The sequence below is a fragment of the Macrosteles quadrilineatus genome, unplaced genomic scaffold (assembly GCF_028750875.1).
Source record: "Macrosteles quadrilineatus isolate MER2022 unplaced genomic scaffold, UCM_ALF_1.0 Scaffold_5__1_contigs__length_97177068, whole genome shotgun sequence".
Lineage (NCBI taxonomy): Eukaryota > Metazoa > Arthropoda > Insecta > Hemiptera > Cicadellidae > Macrosteles > Macrosteles quadrilineatus.
In genome coordinates, this window is record NW_026542598.1 from 96598190 (window position 1) to 96624740 (window position 26551).

The 26551-nt window shown below is 34.7% G+C and overlaps 2 protein-coding genes across 2 annotated transcripts; both read right to left on the bottom strand.

The window, feature by feature from the left end:
- Positions 1 to 5814: 5814 nt before the first annotated feature.
- Positions 5815 to 9730, bottom strand: LOC128995816 (short-chain dehydrogenase/reductase family 16C member 6-like). Its single transcript, XM_054420834.1, has 5 exons — positions 9292 to 9730; positions 8060 to 8203; positions 7309 to 7494; positions 6795 to 6924; positions 5815 to 5939 (listed from the first exon to the last, which is right to left on the bottom strand). Exons 1-5 carry the CDS (start codon positions 9460 to 9462, stop codon positions 5815 to 5817), a joined length of 756 nt encoding a protein of 251 aa, XP_054276809.1. The 5' UTR covers positions 9463 to 9730.
- Positions 9731 to 10213: 483 nt separating this feature from the next.
- On the bottom strand, positions 10214 to 25804 carry LOC128995818 (uncharacterized). Its single transcript, XM_054420835.1, has 20 exons — positions 25739 to 25804; positions 23217 to 23464; positions 21065 to 21208; positions 20511 to 20696; positions 16931 to 17014; positions 16628 to 16711; positions 16426 to 16509; positions 16224 to 16307; positions 15820 to 15903; positions 15517 to 15600; positions 15315 to 15398; positions 15113 to 15196; positions 14810 to 14893; positions 14608 to 14691; positions 14305 to 14388; positions 14002 to 14085; positions 13754 to 13883; positions 13079 to 13199; positions 12038 to 12151; positions 10214 to 11509 (listed from the first exon to the last, which is right to left on the bottom strand). Exons 2-20 carry the CDS (start codon positions 23460 to 23462, stop codon positions 11383 to 11385), a joined length of 2076 nt encoding a protein of 691 aa, XP_054276810.1. The 5' UTR covers positions 23463 to 23464; positions 25739 to 25804; the 3' UTR covers positions 10214 to 11382.
- Between the last annotated feature and the right edge of the window lie 747 nt (positions 25805 to 26551).

Sequence of the window (26551 nt, forward strand, 5' to 3'; positions counted from 1 at the left end):
GCATTCCAAACTTGTGTGTGTTGGCCATATGAAAAGTTTTATTGTTTATTTGCTGCAGTAGTTTGTTAAATAAGTTCGAGTGTGTTTTAATGTGTACCTACTGTATATTAAATGATTAAATATATTTACTTTCGCACCTTAATGTAAAGTAACCTAATCAAACATTTTTTATTGCTCTAAATTTATTAAGTGTAATGATTATTTAGTAATGATTAATTTAAAAATAGAACTCTTCATTTCAAGAATAAATTTAACTGTACAAAGACAAATTGTGGTTTATGTTAAGATTTGTTCCTGGCGATGAGAAAATTGCAAATTGTTCTGCTTTGTTATTGTGTTTTATTATAAAACTCTAGTCTATTAAACGCTTGGAACTGTTCCAAAATGATAGAAAATGTGTATTTTACAATTATTTAAGAAATAACTAGCCTATTAAATAGACTTTTTCATTTTTGTTACAGTTGTAGATACAATGTATGTAATAATAATGATTATGATGATCCTACCTTTTGTATATGTACTAGAGGTACATACAATTTTGTTTAATAGAAAGTCGTTGTATAATACTGAAATCACATGGAGAAATAAGCGGTCAGTCTAGACTAAGTTGCAGGAGCTATCACCACACATAAAAAACTCTTTAGTACTCTAAGATCATTTAAATCTATATAAGTAATATAGTTAGTTTAGTTGTAATTATTCAACTATTCAATTTTAAATTTACACAGAATTATTTACAACAAATCCAGTCAAATTGCCTCTTAGCAGAACTTATCTATTATGTGACATAAGATGAGAATGTTCCAACTTTGAAAACCTTTCACTTGAAACCGTATTTCGGATGCAAATCGCCAACGCTCCCGCCAATTCCGTCTTTCCCGCTCAATTTATGCCCTCATTTTTCACTCAGTGTAATGAAATTGGTGCCATTCCGCCTGATCCTATCTGTTTATTCTCTCTGCCCAACATAAAAGGTTAATCTGCAAAACGACAGAAGGTGGATTTATTTAGAGGCATTCACTATCAGAATGCCTTTTCCAACTTTTCAGACGTACTGTGACTTTCAGATGACTTGGTTTGCATGCAAATGAGTTTTCTTGGATTGTTTATTTTCTTAAACAGTTTATTTACCTTATTTCCTCCAAATTTATTTCACCAACTTAGGCTATCTAATTAGGTTTCAAATACTTCAAAACATGTTAATACTCTATCATTATTTTTAATTATATACCAATCAATGTATTAGTGTTTACAGTTTTACAACAGTGATAAATTGACGTTATAACTTAAATCAATCATACTAGTTAACCTTGATATTTTTCAGTCCTAACTTCACGTTGATGGTGATGGATATTTTTGTTTCATTTTATTGTTTCTTGAAATTAAGTCAAACTTATTTTAAGTCACATTATGTGATCTTCAGAAGCAACAATGTCAGTTCTGTTGTACATACACTATTTACGTGGTACAATTGAACCATAAAATCACTATGTTGTCAACCATAAAATGGTTCTTATTTAATCAAGAGTAAAATGTAAAAAAATATATATATACCGGTAATTATATTTTCATACTATTAATGACCCCTCTACATTGCCTACAACTTTGATCAATTTTGCATTATATCATGTTAATTTCTTTAACACATCAACCAACAAAGACACACTCACTTATAAAAAAGGGGCAAACTCTGTGCTTTTCGAAGGCATATAAAATTTTGGTTCATAAAAATATATGAATTTTATTTTTTATTTATTTGTTATTATTAGTAGGCTAGAATTTGAAGTTTAAATACAGGTAGGCTTAATGATCTCTACATAATATATTAAACCTAGGGCATGGTTGGCGGAGCCCTAAAATGAGAGTCGAAAGGGTTAATAAACAAAGTTAAACTTCACCACAATAAGTATGTTTCTGCTAACCCTATCTCACCATCTCACTTTTACATATTAGAATATAGGTGAGCTATGAGTGAAATTCTTCTGTAGTGACATTTCCTGTCCGGATCTTCTACAGAGTTTTGGTGCTGCTTGGTTTGGGTTCCATACCAAAAAGTTTATGTGCCCAGTCAACTACTAGGGTTGGAAGAAGTCTGTGAAAATATCACACAGAATAATAGTACCACACAATGTAATCAAGATATTGGAAATCCATTAAAAACAGATGTTGACCAAAAGAGTCTGCTTGAGCCAAACTCCATATCAACTGTCAGTTATTTCATTATAATTTTATTTGGACTAAACTCAAATTCTATATTAATCAAGACTAGTGTAGGCCTACCTGTTGCTCGAATTCGAGCAATTGCGAAGTATTACAGTCGTTATTTTAAAACGAATGACAGACATAATTTCCGATGACTTTAAAAGAGTCGACTCAAATATTATGGAAATACTCACAATGTAGGCCTACATAACAGATCGATATAATCAACAATTATTGTAAATATATCTTATCATTTTTCAAAAGCTATTTTAGTTTATCAAATTGTCTAGGCTTTCTCACTTTTTTCCATTGTAATATCTACGCCAACCCAAATTCAAATAGTAAATATTTCTTTTTAACCAAGTCAGAAAATGTTTGTAACAAATTCCAAATTGCAACTAAATTATTAAATTATTAACAGCAATTACATTATTCAGCTTATCATAATGTAATATTATATTTCGTACCTAGGGCCAAAAATGAGGTTTTGCCGGCTCGAGATAGTTTTTAAGTTCGAGACGAAGTCGAGAACTTAAATCGATCGAGAGCTGCAAAATCATTTCGGTCCGTGGTACGAATGCTATTTTTCACCACATATACCCTATTATGTTACCACTATTCACCACTTTAATAATGCACACTGATAGTCAACACAACTTCAACTTTGAGGTTATGTGAAGAAATAATTTGAGGAATCAGCAAAAATATAAATAAATATTTGCTAGGCAACGGTGACAATAAAACAATTCTATTGCAATGCTATGGATACTGATTGTGTATTTAATATGCATTCGTGTCTTAAAAGTAAGCGGGCAGCTGATTTTGCGGCCCTAGGGATGTAAAAACCTGCTCGGTCAACAAATAACGATGACAGCTGGCATGGCCAGCAAAACGTAACTTTCAGCCACCAATTAACGTATGTAAAACCGCTAAAAACATCATAGTGTGGTGAAAACAACTATGTTATTCATAAGTATAACATAGGAACTTTAAAAGCCACTGGGGTAGAGCCAAAGGGACATTTTCAAAAATATAAGGTCAGTTTGCAAATCTACACAACTAGTCGAACAATTTGGTATATAATATGTGGGGTTAAATCTTAAAACTAAAAAGCCTTATTGTTCACAAAGTTTCTTGTAGCGTATTAATAATATATAGAATAGATAGATAGATAATGTGGATATTTTATGAAAAATGTTCATATAAATGATTTAATGTGATGTGGATAAATCCTTCTTCCTCAAATCCGAAAGAACATCTGTAAAAGAAGGTCAGTAAAACTTGTTCATTATATCTAACTTACAAATTATAAATCTGTTTAAAATTTGTAGTAGATTTTCATACCTTTTAATGTATATAAGTAATAATAATTTAATGTATATTCATAATATGTAATTTAAATGGCTAACAAATAGCTGTTTACTCTGAACAGAAATGTCACCACAGTCACTTGTGAGGTTTACAATACAAATACTTACTTGGCCAAGATACACATCCAGTATATCTGCTCAGGTATGTTGACATATACTAGGTTTCTTCTCACTCCAGAGACGACGTAGGCAGCAACCACCTCTGGCAACCTAGTACCTAACCTCTGTCTGGAACATATCATTTGTATAATGAATTATATGAAAACAGATTTGAAAAGTCTTCTTTAGGGTATGAGCCATCAGTTGAGGAGGGTTGTGTAACCATTAGATAAAACCATAGATAAAAACATACTCCCTTAGTCTATGCCATGCTGACCGAGGAACAAGAAACAAGATTTATTTCCAGTAGGCCTAAACATATTTTACTATATATTTGAGAAGACAACATTTTGCTTACAGAACAGTTAAGTCGAATGGGAAATGATTTTACAATTTACATTGAAATATAAAAAAAAAACATTTCAAACTAATAACTTATACCACAGTTTGAAAAGTTAACAAAAGCAACAATTAGAAAGTAAAAAAATGTAATATATCATAGGCCTATTCTACTACAATTCCACTACAAGTACACAACAATGTAGTACACAATGAAGTACACTACAATGTACTACAATGCTTTGAAGAGGCAAAAAGAAGGGTAGTAAAAGATTCATGATAAAATATATTTTTCCTACAGTTACCTAACAATGTACATGTTCTCTCACTGATTTGAGAAAGCAAAGTGGCCAATTCGCTCATCAGTGAGACAATGTTAACATTGTCTCACTCTAATTACTTTGTCTCACTCCAGATTTGCAACGTGAAGGCACGAAATAGTGAGCGCGTAACATGCAGGCAACGTCATATGCGCGCAAAATACGTTGGCAGCACTGGCCAGCTAAAATAAATCACTGAGCTATAATAATATAACTGGAGTAACCACTCTGTGTTTTAAAAACGTACCACTGTTTTTGATGTTTTTGTTTTAGAGCTTCGTGTTGTTAGGTTGGCCAGGTGATCGGTTGGTGGGATTTGTCAAATTAGAGGAAAAATCAAGATGGCGTCATCCTATTGTCTATTGTCTTGTTGATAGCAAACAAAAATATGTCAACATTATGATTGCAATATAAGTTTAATTATTTATTATACGTGCAAGATAAACCCGTTTTAACAAGATCATAAGCCGATGGTCGTTCTTTATCAAATGCCATAGGTAAACCTGCCACAATAAACCCAAGACTAAACCAATATCTCCAAACCAGGAAACTTGACTAGCCTATTTTCACCACATAGCTTGAAAAGAGGTAAATAAGTTAGTAGCCTTTTTATTTATCATCAAAAACAATTTATAATGTTTCAAAATAACTTTAAATGCACAGGTTTTAACGTGCAATGTCTTAAATAAGTTTTTTAAGTCCTTGAAATAACGGATAGGCCTAACCTTAAATGAATAGTATGGTTAGGTTAGAATTAATTGGAATTTGTCTTTGACAGCATCCCACCAACCGATCACACGGCCAACCTAACAACACGAAACAACGAAAACAAACCAGCAAAAACAGTGGCACGTTTTTCTCTAATGTTTAACCAGAGAGTAGTGACTCCAGTTATAATCTATATCTCAATGAAATAAATCAGCTGGTCAGCTGTTGTACTGTTGTATTTGTCACTTCACGTTAAATGTTATTATTAAAAGTTCACTTCTGTGTAAAAATAGGTTATGTTTCTTCACCAATTTATTTGTTTTATGGTAACTGTAGGAAAAGTATAATGTGCAACTCGAGTTCAAAGTACAATTGCCTCACTCGAGAAACCATTCCTCACTCGCCTACGGCTCGTGAGTAAGGATATCTCTCGAGTGAGTCAATTGCTCACTTTTCTCACTAGTTGCACAAATAACTATTTAATAAACAAACTATCAAACATAATCAAATCTATTTTAGCTTATAACTACGTAATGCAGTGTTTAAAGAATAGATCAACTAGATTAGTAATGTTCTTTATAAGTAGATGGATGAATAATAATTTTACTCTTTAAATGTAAACTTAAGATTATATGATTAGCTATAGACACTGCAAGTAGACTTCTTGTCTGAAATCATAAGTCTGTTTGATATTTCAAATGAAGTAGGCTAATGATATGGTAGCTCAAAGATATTGATGTTGAGTAGATTTTTTTACCAAAACTATGAATAATTACTTACATTGCATTTAGGGAGTAGTTTTTTGATAGTGAAGTATCCATAACAGCTGCATTCACTAATGTGAATTGTATGTTATCATGCCCTTCCAAGAGAACTTCCGTTTTCACACTTTCCATAAAACCTGGAATAATATTTAAATTATACTACAAGAAATGTCATTATTTGATAGTTTCACTGAGACAGATATCAAACACGTAAGTTCAAACCACAATTATATTCAAGAGATTAGTATGCTTGACAAAACTTCCATTGGTTTTTAATTATAAGTACCTACTACTGCTCATTATTTTTACAGGTTCTCGATTTTACTGATAAAAGAAAATATTTATAAAAATATTATCATTTCTTGGTACAACAAATATTTAACCTTTTTATTTGTAGAAAATATAGATACAGAGATGTTTATGAAAAAAAATATCCCTTCAAGTTTAGATATTCTTAATTAATTTCTAATTAAGTACCGTTATAACATTCCAAGATCTATTCAAACCTGTTATTGAACTGACTTTAGAAAGTTCAAAACAAAATAAGGCATTTTTTGTCAAATAAAACACCTGCTACGCAACAGCATGCAAAAACTGAGGGGTTAATAGAAAACTGCAAAGATTGCCAATGCAAATACATTGGACAAACTAAACTGGTTGTGAGTTTGAAAGAGGTTATAAAAAACACCAGCCAGTTTTGAAAAATAACAAACAAAAGTTTGCTTTTGGCCAGCATCTTGTCGACAGTGGTCATTCTATGAGTGACAACCATGGGCCTAGAAGTACATTTTTGTAGGAAAGATATCAAACTGGATACACTTGAGGAGTATGAAATCTACAAAATGATTTAAGAATAGCAAACGGATCATATCCTCAACAAAAAGCTAAAAGATTGCCCTGTGCAGCCGCACCTTTCGCACATGCCTAAGGCCGGCTCTGCAAACCAATATCTGTGTGATGATATCTGTATTGGGGTGTCCCGCTGTACTGACCATTGACAGCCCAGCAGGTACCAGAGTATACAGCAGCCCCCGCCAAGCCAGCCTGCCCTGCTAGTGATGTCACTGATACTATATGACCCGCACCTCGCTGCTTCATGCGGGGCAGGAACTCTCTCACCATCTGCAAACATGTCATGTGGTTGTAACAACAACTATACCTAAATTGATGGTTAATTCAACCTGGAAGGCAAAATAATATGGAGGATTGAAACGAGTTTGTCCAGCATGATCTGACCATGGGAAAAAGTCTTTGTTGGGATTTTCTTGTGGTAAAAATTAGTTTCCTCATTTTTTGACCATCAAAACATAAAATTACTAAATTTCTCTAAATCTTTATGAAGAGCTTAAAAAAAACGAATAATTTAGTAGCATACATTGAAGTGTTTTGGCACTTTCAAGGAGATACTGTATTTCAAAAACTTGTACATTTAAAACTCCTATGATATTTTAATGGAGAATAAGTAAATTGTTAAAGTTTGCTTGTGCTAGTTGGATGTTTACTCACCCAGACATGGCTGAGAAAGTTGTCTTCGACCAATGTCCTGGCAGTTGAGTCCAAAGTGTCCTCCACAGCTTGTGAGACGAAGGACGTGTGGTAGACAACAAGGATGTCCAAAAGACCAAGGTCCCTAGCAACCGCCTCACTCAGCTTGGCAACCTGCTCTGGGCTCCTCACATCCGTATGGTATGCCTTGGGGGCCCAATTTATTTTACTCTCAATTCTTATGGAAATGGTTGAACTCAATTTGTTCAGCTACCATAACGGCAGATCCCCGTACACTAGGCATTCACCAAGCACAAAATATTTTACTTTGTGAGCTACTATTTGTATCCACGACGTGGAAAAGACCGACAACGACACAGAGCGGAAAACGACAAGCAATGTTCACTGAATGCCGAGTAGACTTTTGGTGAGTAAATTTACTGTTAAGCGCTTGGCAACTGCCGCATATGCGGATCAGCCAAAAGAAAATATCGTTCTTCAAATAGTTTGTTATAGATTTATAGCTTTGTTTGTTTCTGATTTATTTAGGGCGTACTATTACTATATTTCTGGCGTTCTAGTTTCTACCAAAACCATATTACCTGAAACTGACACTAATCACGATCAGTAATCACTTTCACTGATCAGATTACCGTTTAGTAAACTATATAAAATTATGTCAACAAACAGCAAGTTAGCTGTTCAACTCAGAAATTGTATGATCTTTGGACTGAATCGCTATGTATGCAAAATAAATCTGAACATGACTTACCTTAGCCCTCTCACCGTCTCTGACAATCTCCTCAGCTGTTTCCAACGCCGCTCTCTTGTCAGCGTCCACACAGGCCACCGAGGCTCCGTGGTGGGCAAACCCGAGGGCCAACTCTCTGCCCAGGCCACTACCAGCACTAGTCACCTCAACAGATCAACAATGGCGAATGTCAAAACAAATAGGACTGGTAAGTCAAGGTCACTTTCAATATAACCAGTTCTATTTGAGTTGATAATAAACCAATCGCATTAAGACTTATGTTCATACTCTTAATGCCATCAATAGGTCCTGAAACTCTGATAGGACAGTTTTGTCTCGAATGAAATATTAAAAGCTTTTTTGAAGTAACTGTGTGCATATTTGGATTATTTTGTACCTAAAATATTGAAATTCTGTGTATTCTGCTGTATTCTGCTATCAACGACAATAGTATTATTTGTATTTCGTTCGTGTCTACCAGTTAAAGTCCCTCGGCTTCCTCCTATTGGCCGTCCTGGTCAACGTCTTATAGTCCCCATTATGTCGAAAGTTTTTTTTTTTTGTTATGTTTTAATTTTGTGCAAAATCTTTGTATAACCATCTGTTTCAAATATTAGTGTCAATTTGAAAGTATTCATCTGTTCAAGTATAAACAAACATTTTCTCCCTAAGAATAACATGGGAACTTTGAAGGCCCTGATGGAATTCCAAAGTTTTTTTGTTTGATGACAAAATTACATGCTAAGACCTTTCTAACGACACCTTGGACATGGTGATCGGTAGCACCACCACTCCAAAACAATTATGACAAAAATATGCCTAGCGTATTAAATATATAGATGCTAGCATCCAATTTTGAATTAAATTTTGTTTATGTGATTATTTGGTTAAGTTTACTAACTTAATTTGATTCATTTTAAAATTTGGTCAGAAGCAGTATACCACCGTTAAGTTAAATTTAATGTTAAACTAGGATGCTTGAAGCTCAGGTCCCATAGTATTATAGTGTGTCACCATTGTCAATATAACCTATAAGCCAGAGTTAAGATTCTGCCCATGTATGGATGATATATGAATAATTAATATGCAACTAAATTGTCAAGAAAATGTAGTAAGGCTTACTTTTGGCTCTACTCCTTCCCCTCAAAAGCCAATATTCAATAAAATAATAAAATAAACAAATTATAAAAATGTGTATTTCTAAATTTATAGTAGTATTACTAGTGGAAATCAATTAATAGTTTTTCACTTACCAATACGACTAATCCATCAAGCCGTTTGCTTTTAGGTGGAAAAATCTTCCGTACAAATGCACTTAAAATGTTTGGCACTAGCAAAACTATAAAATACACAAGTTCTAACAGTACAAATAAAATACTTCTTTTACTAGAAGAATGTTCTGTTACTATCCTTGGTTCTGCCATGATTTGTAATATTCAATTGAATGTAACAATTGAGTAATGAAATAAAATTCGTAACAGTATTACAGTATTTGTCCAAGTCGAGAGCTGTTTTTACACATCATCATACACCATTCTTTTGACTAACAAAATATTCCTAAACACAAAATTCCAATAATCACTGATGTTTCGTAAAGAACTTATTGAGCCTATTGTTTTAGCACAAACTTTTTGTATCTTCCACTGCACAAACAAGTATCTAAAATTTTGTCAGACACGGTTATAACCTAAAATGTACACATACAATGTGATAATTGCTACATTAAACTTTGAGCTCCAATACCTCCGCTTGTGTGTTCAGGTTGTACTATCAGTTGTATTTTATTTCCCTTTACTGATAATGACGGTTTCTCATACTGCCAACACTATCTAGTCTTATGAAATCTAGCTGTTCAACACTTTAACATTGGGCATTTAGGTAAGATGAAGGAAAGAAAAATAGTAAGAAATAATTCAACCAGATTGTTATATTATTTTTTTTCATAAAGATTACTTTTCACGCTGATGCATAAAACTACCCAAGGACTAACACATCAACTAGAATTAATTACTGGAGGTACTTAACTATACAATTGTGAAGAGTAAAAAATCAATCTTATAATGATTAGATGACATTTACATTTGGATTTTACAGCCAATGCAACTGTATTACTAGTAGGTTCCTAACAGCATTTAAGCTTTAAAAAAAAAAAACATGGCATACTTGGATTGATTTTACGTTTTAGAGTATTAAGAATGACCCATCAAGTATGCGAACTATCATTACAATCATACCAAAATGAATTGTTTTATACTACATCATATAATCAGTTTTGCCTGTATACATAGTACCTGTATACTGTATACTGTTTCAGGCATGCATACTACTTCTACAATAACGTCACTCAAAAGGAAGAATTTGGTATTAAAACTTATAAGCATTAATTAAATTTTGTCAGATTATTTTTTCATGTCTCGTAAATTCACTTTCGTTTCGCTTTGGCTATTTCAACGTCTTTTTTCCATTATTTGAACTGTAACTTGCATTACTACTATGGTCATACTAATTTATCTATAAACATTAACTAATTTAAGTAAAAACTATTCCAAATTTGTTTTTAAGGTGTGCACAAGAATAACTAAAACATTTATTATTTAATTTTATTAACCCTTTTTACAATGTAAAAATGTAAATTTTGTGTCACTTGTTAGTATTACAATACTAAACTACAACAATATCAATTAGTTTATTATTATTGTTAAATATGTATGTGTGATGTTTTTTTTTTTTTTACATTGATTCTTCCCTCCAGTCACTTAGACTGATTTAAAGTGTCTTGATTTTACAACCTTATTCAAAGAAAAATTGTAATACGTTTGAATTTTTAATTTCATTTCACTATTTTAAATTTTAAAATTAAAATTTTGATTTGGTTGTTTGAGTAACTAAAAACTATGACATAAATTTGTACAATACTATTAAATCTAAAACATTATCCAAAGTGAATATACACTATTCTACCACTTGCTTATAACAAGTCTTCATGATTTTGGCACCGGAATTGTGTGATTTTACAGGAATTAAAAGTAATATACAGTATCATATTGAACAGAATATAACTACTGACTAATCAATATTCTTATGTACAGCACCCAAATTTAGGTATAATATCCTTTGCTAATGTTCACACATGAACGTTAGTTTTAAAATCAAAATCATCCATTTAAAAGGATTTTTTATCAAAGGTCAGGCTAAGATTCCTTGAATAAACAAAACAACTCAAACAGTAGGCTAATACTGTTGGATGAAATATCTCATTCTCTCCTTTCTGCATCATCATTAGTGTGTAAACCACAGTAGGCCTACTGGTAATGTATCCTAGTAGATTACTTGACATATTGTAGTTATTTAGAGGATAGTTGAGATATTATATGTTGTGTAGGTTCTTTCTTCCTTCTTTCTTCTGGCGGGATTGCTACCCTGAAGTAGAATATTTCTTTAAACTTGTCAATAATATATTGTGGAAATAGTCTGAAATCATATAACAATATTCATTGAATAATTTGTAAGATATATTGAAGCGGTAATTTTGGTTTGCATTAGGCCTAACAGTTGTTATAATAATTCAGTAAAATAATCAATACTTGTTTAAGTCATCACTAGCCAGTATATTTATTCGGTAAGAGAATAATATAGAGTATTTTCAATAAAATATGATTCTCATTATTTTAAATAGGGTCTTAAACCCTATTAACATAACTAGACACGTAAGAAGAACATTAAAAATAATCTTATTACAATCAGATTATAATATATATGAATCAAAATCCATTTTTCTATTATGGAGCAACAGTATCTGCAAGACCGTTGTTGGCACCATAGTTAAGTTTTGATTTCACAATTGATTAGTATTATAGCTTGTTATGCTGTACAAGTATATAGAATATCTGAAGCAGTGCACATTTAAATTGAAAGTTAAGACTCATTGTCAACTATACATTCAAAAGAATTTATTCCCTAAATGTTAATAAAGTACTCTTGTTCAACACAACAACTTACTGAAATAGGTGAACTGAAAAGTACATGTCCCGAGGAATGGTAAAAACAACTTCTTCTCTTTTTATACCCTCAACTGTGGCCTCTACTGCCTCTTCTATAGACACAGGTGGAATCCTGAAAATTACAAAGATAAATAATTATTGACCGTGTTCATACGAGTGATTAATATGATATTTAATAATTAATAATTATGTAATTAATTATTATATTATATAACTAAATATAAAATCAAATAATAAATTTGACCAATTTAATATTTGATTTTGTATTTATTACATTGGACTACCCAACAATTGTTAAAACATATAGTGTTTAATGCTGATTTCGTTTTTTTCCATTTTGATTACCACCAAGAGATTTCTTTTGAGGTTTTTTTTTATATATTTTAATTTCTTTACTTGTATACCTAATTTTAAATTTGACCTACTGTGTCATTTATCACTATGTACTGTATATAAAAACATACTTATCTTTTAAATTTTTGATGTAAAAACATAATTAAAATTTAATATCCAAATCAAAGTTTGATCCAATTTCAAAGATCAGGCATGTAACATGGGGTATCCAATTATTTGTTTACCTTTCCTATGTATATGAAAATCTGAATATTATTAAAGGTTATAAAACAATTCCATTAACAAAATGTATTTATTGGCTTTGTTCATTTTTGCTTTTTAAAACAGCAGTAAAAATGGATTTTACAATATTACAATGAAATTGGCTGTATATTATTTTGGGATTTTTAGTCTATTGTACTGTCTGTTCTAATTTCTAATAAAATGGTGTGAGTTGTATTAAATTTTACATTTTAATTTACAAAATTAATATTTATTAATGACTTTTGGTAATCTAATTGAAAATCCAATTAATAGTTAATTGTACGTTGGATATGAGGGGGGCCTTAAACAGCATATTGTTGATAATTTGCACACTAGATTTAAGAGAAACAACAACAAATAAAACAACCAATATCTGTTCCCTTTAACTTAATCATTACGTAAAAGTAATAAATAGTCAAGAGTTCAATTAAAATTTTCTCACCTCAAATCAAAAAATTCCACATAAGAGGCACTGGTGTTTATAAAGTACGGCAGAACAGTAGTAACCTTAATATCGTTGTTACTTTGAGAGTTGAGTTCTGCCCGAAGAGACTCCATGAAACCTAACACAGAACAAATATCAGTATATAAGTTACTACTGTGTTAACAAGAATAAACTGATAATTGAGTTACTCATAAAATTTAAAATACAAACAAGAACAGTGAAGTACTGTTTGACAGGTAAGCAGGTTGAGCAGATACAGCTCAAGAATAAATGTTACCAATCAAGCAAGTGGAGACAAGCATGTAAACCATAAAATCACTGTGATAATCCCACATCCTATAGTCTATTGATCTACCAACTTGCCAAATAAAAGTGAATAAAACATTTATGACTTTGATGCAGTCCTGGTATTATAATAGTTGCATCTTGCAGGTTTTACTGTAGTATCCCGTAGAAAGTGCTTTAAATTATTCCAACTCTCACCCCTTATGTCATTACCCCTCTGTTCCTTGGTCTATTTATCATTTTACCTTGCCTTACTTTTTCTCATTTTATTCAGTTTCATCTCAATTGTTAACTTTTCTTTAAACTGTATTTTATTCGCATAACAAACATTGATACTTAGAGCCCAGATATTGTATATCAGTCCTTCCTCTGAAATTAATACCCTACCTTTAACTCCACTTTTGCAACAAGAGTAGGCTGCAGCGTTGGCCGGAGCACTCAGGGCAGAGAGTGAGCAGATTGCCACAATATGACCAGAGTTGCGATCCTTCATGGAGGGTAGGAACTCCTTCGCCATCTGTACAACAGTCATACATTACTCAGGGCAGAGAGTGAGCAGATAGCCACAATATGACCAGAGTTGCGATCCTTCATGGAGGGTAGGAACTCCTTCGCCATCTGTACAACAGTCATACATTACTCAGGGCAGAGAGTGAGCAGACAGCAACAATGTGACCACAGTTGCGATCCATCATGGAGGATAGGAACTCCTTCGCCATCTGTACAACAGTCATACATTACTCAGGGCAGAGAGTGAGCAGATAGCCACAATATGACCAGAATAGCGATCCTTCAAATAGGATAGGAGCTCCTTCGTCATCTGTACAACAGTCATACATTACTCAGGGTTGAGAGTGAGCAGATAGCCACAATATGACCAGAGTTGCGATCCTTCATGGAGGGTTGGAACTCCTTCGCCATCTGTACAACAGTCATACATTACTCAGGGCAGAGAGTGAGCAGATAGCCACAATATGACCAGAGTTGCGATCCTTCATGGAGGGTAGGAACTCCTTCGCCATCTGTACAACAGTCATACATTACTCAGGGCAGAGAGTGAGCAGATAGCCACAATATGACCAGAATAGCGATCCTTCAAATAGGATAGGAGCTCCTTCGCCATCTGTACAACAGTCATACATTACTCAGGGCAGAGAGTGAGCAGACAGCAACAATGTGACCACAGTTGCGATCCTTCATGGAGGGTAGGAACTCCTTCGCCATCTGTACAACAGTCATACATTACTCAGGGCAGAGAGTGAGCAGACAGCAACAATGTGACCAGAGTTGCGATCCATCATGGAGGGTAGGAACTCCTTCGCCATCTGTACAACAGTCATACATTACTCAGGGCAGAGAGTGAGCAGATAGCAACAATGTGACCAGAGTTGCGATCCTTCATGGAGAGTAGGAACTCCTTCGCCATCTGTACAACAGTCATACATTACTCAGGGCAGAGAGTGAGCAGACAGCAACAATGTGACCAGAGTTGCGATCCTTCATGGAGGGTAGGAACTCCTTCGCCATCTGTACAACAGTCATACATTACTCAGGGCAGAGAGTGAGCAGACAGTAACAATGTGACCACAGTTGCGATCCATCATGGAGGATAGGAACTCCTTCGCCATCTGTACAACAGTCATACATTACTCAGGGCAGAGAGTCAGCAGATAGCCACAATGTGACCAGAGTTGCGATCCTTCATGGAGGGTAGGAACTCCCTCACCAACTGTACAACAGTCATACATTACTCAGGGCAGAGAGTGAGCAGACAGCAACAATGTGACCACAGTTGCGATCCATCATGGAGGATAGGAACTCCTTCGCCATCTGTACAACAGTCATACATTACTCAGGGCAGAAAGTGAGCAGACAGCAACAATGTGACCAGAATAGCGATCCTTCATGGAGGGTAGGAACTCCCTCACCAACTGTACAACAGTCATACATTACTCAGGGCAGAGAGTGAGCAGACAGCAACAATGTGACCAGAGTTGCGATCCATCATGGAGGGTAGGAACTCCTTCGCCATCTGTACAACAGTCATACATTACTCAGGGTAGAGAGTGAGCAGATAGCAACAATGTGACCAGAGTTGCGATCCTTCATGGAGAGTAGGAACTCCTTCGCCATCTGTACAACAGTCATACATTACTCAGGGCAGAGAGTGAGCAGACAGCAACAATGTGACCAGAGTTGCGATCCTTCATGGAGGGTAGGAACTCCTTCGCCATCTGTACAACAGTCATACATTACTCAGGGCAGAGAGTGAGCAGACAGTAACAATGTGACCACAGTTGCGATCCATCATGGAGGATAGGAACTCCTTCGCCATCTGTACAACAGTCATACATTACTCAGGGCAGAGAGTGAGCAGATAGCCACAATGTGACCAGAGTTGCGATCCTTCATGGAGGGTAGGAACTCCCTCACCAACTGTACAACAGTCATACATTACTCAGGGCAGAGAGTGAGCAGACAGCAACAATGTGACCACAGTTGCGATCCATCATGGAGGATAGGAACTCCTTCGCCATCTGTACAACAGTCATACATTACTCAGGGCAGAAAGTGAGCAGACAGCAACAATGTGACCAGAATAGCGATCCTTCATGGAGGGTAGGAACTCCCTCACCAACTGTACAACAGTCATACATTACTCAGGGCAGAGAGTGAGCAGACAGCAACAATGTGACCAGAATAGCGATCCTTCAAATAGGATAGGAACTCCTTCGCCATCTGTACAACAGTCATACATTACTCAGGGCAGAGAGTGAGCAGATAGCCACAATATGACCAGAATAGCGATCCTTCAAATAGGATAGGAGCTCCTTCGTCATCTGTACAACAGTCATACATTACTCAGGGCAGAGAGTGGGCAGACAGCAACAATGTGACCAGAGTTGCGATCCATCATGGAGGGTAGGAACTCCTTCGCCATCTGTACAACAGTCATACATTACTCAGGGCAGAGAGTGAGCAGATAGCAACAATGTGACCAGAGTTGCGATCCTTCATGGAGAGTAGGAACTCCTTCGCCATCTGTACAACAGTCATACATTACTCAGGGCAGAGAGTGAGCAGACAGCAACAATGTGACCAGAGTTGCGATCCTTCATGGAGGGTAGGAACTCCTTCGCCATCTGTACAACAGTCATACATTACTCAGGGCAGAGAGTGAGCAGACAGTAACAATGTGACCACAGTTGCGATCCATCATGGAGGATAGGAACTCCTTCGCCATCTGTACAACAGTCATACATTACTCAGGGCAGAGAGTGAGCAGATAGCCACAATGTGACCAGAGTTGCGATCCTTCATGGAGGGTAGGAACTCCCTCACCAACTGTACAACAGTCATACATTACTCAGGGCAGAGAGTGAGCAGACAGCAACAATGTGACCAGAATAGCGATCCTTCAAATAGGATATGAACTCCTTCGCCATCTGTACAACAGTCATACATTACTCAGGGCAGAGAGTGAGCAGATAGCCACAATATGACCAGAATAGCGATCCTTCAAATAGGATAGGAGCTCCTTCGTCATCTGTACAACAGTCATACATTACTCAGGGCAGAGAGTGGGCAAATAGCCACAAAATGACCAAAGTTGCGATCCTTCATGGAGGGTAGGAACTCCTTCGCCATCTGTACAACAGTTCATTACTCAGGGCATCACTACATTACTCAAGGCAGAGAGTGAGTAGATAGTCACAATAAGTATATTTTCAACTAAAAAAGTTGGTTCTATGATATGCAAAAGTATTAAAAAGTTATAAGATTTACCAACAGGGTGCAGCATTATTATTTTTTGCATTTATGAAATCGCCTAATTTGAACTTAGCAGCAACAAAAAACTGTGATACGCAATGAGAACTGTCAAAGTAGAATTGTTTACAGTTATGTTCATGTTTTTAATTGCATGACAAATTTGTGATATTTTGCGAATTATTAATAGTTTATTTTCCTATATTGTTTAAGTGAAGTGGTAGAACATAATGGCTATAATAGATACAGTAAATTTAAAGAAGCAAATTTTATCAAAATGTGCCCTCCCCCATTGCAAAAGCTAAGTTGGAGTATAACTGCAATAAGCATTTTACACTTATATGCCAGCCCCGTACGAAGGACGGTACTCCGCTGTTATAATAATATTTAAATACCTCCATTGAAGACTGAACCTATGTGACGGAAATACCCTTTTCTAAATTATGATGGAGATATAAAAACAAAGCTCACACAAAGATGAAACTGAAGCAGATGCTGGACTCAATGGATTCTAATGTCATTTCAGTCCCCACAGAAGAAAGTAATTCATGTTGTCCCAATAAACACTACGATAGGCCTTATAGTACAGGTAAAATAATACAAAAACACTCCATATAAACAACAAAATTTGTACATTCATGAAATTTCACCCGTGAGTTACTAATAATATGAGAAATGAAGATCCGATGAGTCCCCAAAATTTTGTGCGTCCTAAGGCCCTTTTTGGGGCCCTTTTTGATCCGAAGGGCCCTCGTTCCTGAATAATTTTGTTTTTACGTTTAAGGTCGAGTGAGGTGTGGTTTTCGATGGTTTTAGTTATTTTAAATCGATTAGGACTAGTTTTAAGCGTATTAAACCACTCCATACAGGGTGTTTCGAAATATTATTAATTTTTACGATATTTAAACATTTATTCATAAAGTAATCAAATTAGTTACCTCCATGCTCTATATAAAAGGGGATTATTGAAAATAATTGTAACTACGTAAGGGGAAAGGATCACAAGGAGTAAGAGAAAATATTAAATACCCCCGTCACAGCAAACCTGCAGACTAAGCGAATTTTCTTTGCCCGATTTTCAATTAACTAAATAACTAATAGCATTGAGTTTAATGAATACTTAGGTTTGTGGCTACGAGGAGGCTAATAAAGTGTATTTATAGCAAAATATTAATAGCCTAGTATAAAACAAATAAATTTGAAAAGTTGTATTAAGATATATATATATATATTAACAAATAAACAAAATCATTTTACACTATTCTCCTTAAAAATATCATGGAATTTTAAATTTAAAATTTTTGAATTTTATTCGTAACTAATACACTTACAAAACACGTTAATATACTAAATTATTTGTTTTCTTTAAGCTCTTTAAATGCTCTAGAGAAAAATTGGGAAACTTTGTGTTTTGAGGGTCAAAGATTACAAATTTATACCACATAAAACCCTGTTCCATGGACCGATTATGCAGGTTTCGTTAAAATTGAACCAAAATTACTCGAGTTATCATGTTTACGTATGTAACATGGATATATTATATTATATATATGTATATAAACACATTTATAATATTTTGAGTTATCTAGCAACCCTCTAAACAACAGTCCTCTAAGGGTGCTTTAGGCTTCTGGGGGCATCGAAATGAAAACGTAAATCGGTTTCGAGTCTATGTTTTACCATAAGACCTTCGTCATATGGTAAATAAGCTATTACTATTTCCTATATGGGAAGTTTGCTAAAAGGGGATGGATTAAGTTTTACACTATAACATAATAACATAGGTTACTACGCAAAAATTTCAACTTTTAAGGTGGTGTGAATAATCTTTCAATGTGTTTTCCATTCAAATCAATTAAGACCAATTTCAAATTGATATGTATTTTTCTGAGGTAGTTATTTAAGTTTTTTTTACATTTATTAAAAATCAAAACAATTGTTTTTGTATAAAACCTTACATTACATATTAAAATTAAGTACTTAAACTAAAGCTATTTTTCAACAATTTCCGTAGTATCTCTCTTTACAATTCCATCATCACAATAATTATTCTCAGACAACTCATTAACAATTTTATTATTCTTAGCAACTTGTCCATCTTTACTGATTTTGTCCATGTTGGTGTTCAAGCAGGATTCCCCTTTACAAACCTTGTATATTGCAGAACAGGCAACACCAATCTTAAAGCACGAACAATGTGGTGCAAAAACACCTTTCATACATACTGACGTTTGCAACTTGTACCTTAATTTCCTCAAAATTATTTTCAATCAATACAAGTACGGTTGTCTTTCGTGGTTATGACGACCAGGACAGCACTAAGACATCAGAGCAGCATTGTTGGTACAAGCATTTTTGTTCTGAACAATGGGAACGAGGTTTATGGGGTAAAAATTGGGTTTTCTGATTTACTTCACCCTCAAAACACAAAGTTTCCCAATTTTTCTCTAGAACATTTTAAATAGCTTAAAAACAAATAATTTAGTATATTAACGTGTTTTTGTATGGTTATTAGTTACGGATAAAAATACTAAATTTGTAAATTTAAAATTCCCATGTGTTCTTATGTAGAATAGTGTAAAATGATTTTGTTTGTTTGTTAATAGATCTTGATCAAACTTGTAAATTTTTTTGTTTTATACTAGGCTATTCATATTTTACTATAAACACACTTTATTAGCCTCCTTGTAGCATCAAACCTAGGTAATCGTTAAACACAATGCTATTTTAGATTTAATTGAAAATCTAGTAGGTAAAACGGAAATTTGCTAGGTCTGCAGGTTTGCTGTGACGAGGGTATTTAATATTTTCTCTTACTCATTGTGATCCTTTCCCCTTACGTGGTAAAGAATTACAATTATTTTCAATAATCCCCCTTTATATAGAGCATGGAGGTAACTAATTTTATTACTTTATGAATAAATGTTTAAATATCGTAAAAAGTAATAATATTTCGAAACACCCTGTATGGGGTGGTTTAATACACTTAAAACTAGTCCCAATCGATTTAAAATAACTAAAACCATCGAAAACCACACCTCACTCGACCTTAAACGTAAAAAGAAAATTATTCAGGATCAAGGGCCCTTCGGATCAAAAAGGGCCCCAAAAAGGGCCTTAGGACGCCCCATTTCATGAATGTACAAATTTTGTTGTTTAAAAAACCCTATTTTACCTGTACTATTATGTGTAAAGTGTGATTGTTGCAATAAACATCAGCTGTTTTGTAATGTGTGCTGTGAGATTGATAATAGAAATATTTTAAAATTTTGAATGCAGGCTTTACTATTCTTAGAAGACCAACTTGTGCAAAGTACTCAAAACTTTCTACATTTAGGACCCTTTTCTGAAGCCAATGAATGGTTATTGTCCTCACCCAGAAGTGGCTGAGCAGGTTGACTTCTACCACTGCGCGGAGGTCCGTGTCCGGCATGTCAGTCACAGTGTTGCCGTACATCAATCCTGCGTTGTTGACCAAGATGTCCACCGGGCCCAGGTCCTCCGTCACCTCCCGCCTCAGTCTTTGGATGTCCTCTACCTTGGCTACGTTAGCAACGTACGCCTACAACCAGATCATGTTGTAGTGTAGTAATATGTATTAGATTGAGTAATAGTGTTTTAATTGTTTGTATTGTCTAATAATTGTAATTCAAAGTGTTGGTCGATTGTAAGGAAGTAAAATTTTGAACTAAATACAACACTCAAAAATTGACCTTGTTGTTATCACTTGTTGAATACCGTACTTCATTTCAGATTAAAAACTTGCTGGCTTTAGTTTTCTGTAACATTTTCCAATAATCCAACTCACTTGATATGCAAAGAAAAAGCGATATCATGACATATTGTTCGTTCAGTCACTCTTAAATCCAAAAGCCAATATGAATTGAGTTTAACTTAATAATCGAAATAAATGGTAAAAAGTCTCCTAACCCTAGCTATCCCGCCATTCTCCTGTATGTCACTAGCTGTCTCCTGGGCGGACTGAGGAAACACATCCACCACTGCTACCTTGGCCCCTTCCTTGGCGAACCTCATGGCAAGTCCCTCGCCGAGCCCTCGCCCTGCCCCTGTCACCTAGAAAAGGTATGTACATCATGTAGGTACCGATCTACCGAGTCAAGTGTTCCTGTTTTGCCAATGTGCCTAATTAATTAATTTGTTGATCTTTTATATTATGATATAACCCTATACCATACCGTATTGTATAAATTAAATATTTAACAGTACCGGTTTTTTTTTAATATCATGTAGGCCTACATGTAAGATTGGGTATTCTTGGTACTATAATTAGTTAAATTATTTGATTATGGATAACATTGACTATAGTATTAAGTTTTTGCTCAAACTACCATCGTGACATTGAACACATTTCTGTTGATTCATGTAGAGTTGAATTCAACATGAGTTAAATTACAATTTGCTGTGAACGGGTGAAGATGTATTACTACAACGCATCCGAACGTCGGCCACTATTCTCGCCAATTCAATGAAGCGGGTACCTCCCGACCATGATTCGTCAGTCCATACTGTACTGCACTTGGACCTTGGAAGCCTACAATCAAGATACAATACTACAGATGATAATAAAAATAACAAAAACATCTACAGCTACTAATTAGTTCTTTAAATACGCGTAATGCGTCAGAATGTTTGTTGCTGTTTTATTTGAGAGAATGTATAGAGTGATACAATCAAAATAACAGTACCATTTGCAGTCAATACAATGCCGACGTAGTATCGAATTTCCCACATAACGAAAAACTGAGATATGTAGGATTTATTTCGATTTAAAATGTCAGTGGGTGCATAAGGGTTTCAACAAAAACAGCTGATACAGAATGTCATATCCTCGACCAATATTGGTTAAAAACGTAGTCAAAGGACCGGTTGTCAAGGCCACGACCTTGGTACGTATCGTGCAAGTTCAGATCCAGTCACAGTAGTTCTGCCCGACAACAGGTTCCGTTCAAGTAGTTTTGCTTTTATTTACAGACTTGACTGTAAGAACCGGCTTGACAAACTCGAGGAAACTCTTTGTGTTTTCAAACTCAAATAAACCCTACCCAAAACGTAGCCTGAACTTTGTAAATTAACATAATTTAAATTCTGTTTGTATTGAAATATGGGGGTGAGAACGAATATTACCTACGGCACTAGCACCGACAGAACTATTGAATATTTTGACTCATCTAAACATAGATTTGTATTGAAGAGGAAATTTAGTAAAGATTTATTTTCCCATCCAAAAATCGGCGTTATGTAACGTCTAAACGATACTCACACTAAGCAGGATGTGTGTTTTGTTTTGAGCATTGTAGCTTATTACAGTACTGTTACGCAAAAACATTTTTATTTTAACGTTTAAAAGTAGGCATACCTATTATTTTCTGAACCCACATTTGATTAACACTCCTGGATAAGACTCTTAACAAGGCTGCCTAATATTGTATGATTTCTGGGATGACACAATGCATTCCCGATGTTTTTACCAGAAGTAAACAAACCCCTGAGGCTCGTGTCTCGTCACGTGTCAGGCCATCTGATAACATCTACTACCAGACAGAGAAAAACAACACATTCGGTCATTAGGTCATTAAACTGTGACGGCAAATATTACTACGGTATATAGCCACCAGCCACCGCAGCCTCTTGTATAACTTTCTAGCGAACAGTAGGTGTTTCCTACTGGTCCTGCTGTGACTGGGAGTGGTTTTCGGGATTTGAACCTACCTAACTACGAACTGCGAGATTACTACTGTTTGTTGCCAGACAACAGCTCTGTGACTGCGACTGACCACGAGACCAAGCAACACCAATATTAAAATATTCCTGCAGCATCTTGTCGTACAGTTATTAGTTGAGCCATTGACTGTGTGTAGAATTAGACATTCCATTCCCAAGCTACGAGTTTGCCCACTTTTACAATAAAAATGCAAAAATACAAATTTAAAAAAATTAAATGAATAAAAATAAATAAATAATAAACAAAAGGAAATGATTTTTTTTATTATTTACTTCAGTTTCCAAAAGTCGATAGACAATTAGACAATAACAATATGTTTAAAATCCAGGAGACACTTACCAGCACAACCTTATCTTTGAGGGATTTGCCTGCAGGAGGGACGATCTTCCTGAGGACGCTGTACAGTATTGCTGGGAGGATGCTCAGCATCAGTCCGAGGGTCTGTACCATCAACAGCAGAGGACTCCTGATGCCGGGTAGTCTGTCAGCTGGCGGCTGTAGCGGCTCGGGGCCACCGTCCTCCACCGTGGCAGGCAGCGAGTCCCCGTCCTCGTAGTGCGGGGCTCCGTCCTTCTGGGCCGTCATTTCTGTGGACAATAATATTTAACTCAACGATAATATTCAATTTCCATTTCACAGATGTAGCCAGTTAGAATTAAAACACTGACACAGTTCAATCGAGCCACCGACAGAGTATGCTGCCGTCATATACGCCGAATATTTAACCTAAACCTGGGTTATCAGACAACTCGCCGTCACCTATATCATCTAATGCCAAATAAGTGATCAAAGTATCAAACAAGTAAAGAAGGAATTGAATGTTTACAGAAGCACTCTAAGAAGTCTATGACGTCATGAGCGGTTCATTTTTATGTCCTCTTGAAGTATAAACCTTGCGATAATGTTTTCACTACTGTAAAATTACATGTTTTCGTTACATGTTTATCACCTGTGAAAATTAATCATTACATTTTTTTACTACGGAAAAAGAATGTTTGCAATGGTAAATTAATCTTTACTGTCTTTTTTCGATTTTGCCAACGTAAACAAACTCAACTGTTTCAATTTTAACAACCAAAACTGTACAACCAAAATAAATTTAAAAATTGAAGGCATAACCTATAAAATTCTATGGGTTTTGTAACAAAGAAATATCCAAATTCTGTTTTAATTAAGAAAATAATTAGTCTTTGTAGTGTAGCGAAAAGTAACGTTCAAAACACGAGTGAAAGTGGGTCTATACATATTCTCGACCATTTAAAATGCTCGATAAATCTCGTATTTCAAACATGGTCTGAAATGTGTAATGACTCACTTTCTACTCTTGTTATGAAGCATACTATTGAAGAAGATAGTATTTGCCATTAAATGCGAGTTAATTTTAATAAATGGTATGGAAATAAATTAAAACCCTTTACAAAAAAGTAAATAATATAATAATAATAATATAATAAATAATATAGTATAATAGATTTCTTATAATGGAATGTTATTTTGTCCTATATTGTAATACATTGTTGGGTAATATGAATATACATAAAGAGTGCATTCTATTTTACCAAGCCTCCAAGCGTGTTTGTTTTCCATCGTTCGCATTACATTTTAGTCATTCCTCGTCAGGTGGAGGATGTTTTGTAGACCACGACATGCCTTACTTGTACATTAGTTGACATTTGTTGACATCGCTGTGTTTACAGAATCATCCTGATATTGTATTTGAACATCGATGGTTATTCAGTATCTGAGTCGTCAGATAGTCTGTTTGATTAGTTTTATGTGAGTACTAAATAAGTAAATCCATTCGAACTATAATAATTATCTAAGTAAAATGAATTAATTTAATAACTGAATTAGAATAAGATGCATATACATTATATCATGCATAATGCCATTTTTCATACGATTTCATCATCACATACGAATGGATTGAACAAAAATGAATCTTATTTCCAGATAATATGTAATGCATTTTTTACAGTCTATGAGGTACAACATTATTACATTTTTTATTTGATTTGTGGTTATCAAAGTCGCGACGGTGTATGCTAGTGCTGATAATTTACAACAACCTGATAAGTGGAGACAACTTCAACATACGCTCGCTGCGCAGCTCATCGTTATTACGGACGAGAATAGTGATTTAAGGTGTAACACAACAACATGTTAATTTGTATTTCCGGTAATAAAATTTTCGTAACTCCTGGTTAAAAATAGGGAATCCTTTACGTGCATTATATGACGGCAAAAGTGCAATTTTATCACTAGATATTGATTAGCATCGATCCAACACGTGACCTTGTAAACAACATATCTTCTCAATGTATTTCCTCAAATTTACAAAAACAAAACAAATGCTAACTTGATATTAATCAATGTGATATGTTTCGATTTATACTAAGATTTATGTGCGTCCGTAAATATTTGAGGAGTCTGAATTCGTAATATAATATTATTAATTGTTTAGCATTGTTCACGCAAGAATTTTATTTTATTTTAAGTAAACGTTTGATTTAAACTGAATGTTCTAGGTAAAAATATGCTTATTAATGCACTAGTTTAACTGCAAACGTTTTTGTCATTAACTTGAAAAATGTCACAATGAAACTAATCCACTTATAGTTAGTTTTATCTATTATAACAATAGACTAAGATTGTACAGTATTTTCAAATGCTTTGTAAACAATTAAAAGTATTTTTAACACATTTTTTTAGACATCGTAAAACGAACACTCAAAAGCACATACAGTCATGTAACTAGTAGTATTCAAAAATCAAACAGAGTTAGTTTTTAATCATCAATAAAATCATGCATAACAGCATTGATTGAAAATTAAGAAAACTGGGTCATTGTTACGCCCTACCTCAGTGTGTGGTGGATCGTCGCAGACGTGCCACTAACAACAGACTGTTGTCTGTGTCTGTGTCTGTGTCTGTGCTCGCTGTGAAGACGTCGTCCCTCCCTACTAGTAGTTGTAGGCAGACGAGGGGACACGCTGGACCCTGGACCTGGACCTGGACCTGGACCTGGACCTGGACCTGGACCTGGACCTGGACCTGGACCTGGACCTGGACCTGGATATTCGGAATGTCGACTGGCCCACCAAGGTCAGAGGACAGAACTAAACCGGGAAACAAAACTCAGTTTACATAACTGTCTGTATATGACCATAGGTCCAACGTAATAACGTGGTGCAAAGACATATAACAATGCTACAAAACTCAGTTTTTTCAGTTGCCTCTTAAACTAAGTCTGAGAGATTACCTGGCAGGTTCGTGGTAAAACAAAATGTGTGATAAAATTGTATTAACCTCAATCATCCATTTATTTTCAATGGACAACTCAAATTGCAATAATGCATACATTTACTTCTTATGGTCGAATGGGTAATAGCTGGAAACAACAACTTGAGTAAACCACAGTAAAATGACCAAGTAAACATTACAAAAAAAAGAACAAGAACATAAATAAAGAACAATTAACCATTTAGAATTTAACTACTGTATGTGATGGTAACACGAATGAGCATGATAGGCAATGTGCAAAAGAAAGACATTTCAAAGTAACAAACAGGATAACACATGACTTATAATTTAATAGACAAGAGATATACATTAACTTGGACTTAATATTTACTTTTACGCTTAATATTTATAGTTACTAGCGGTCGTCCAGT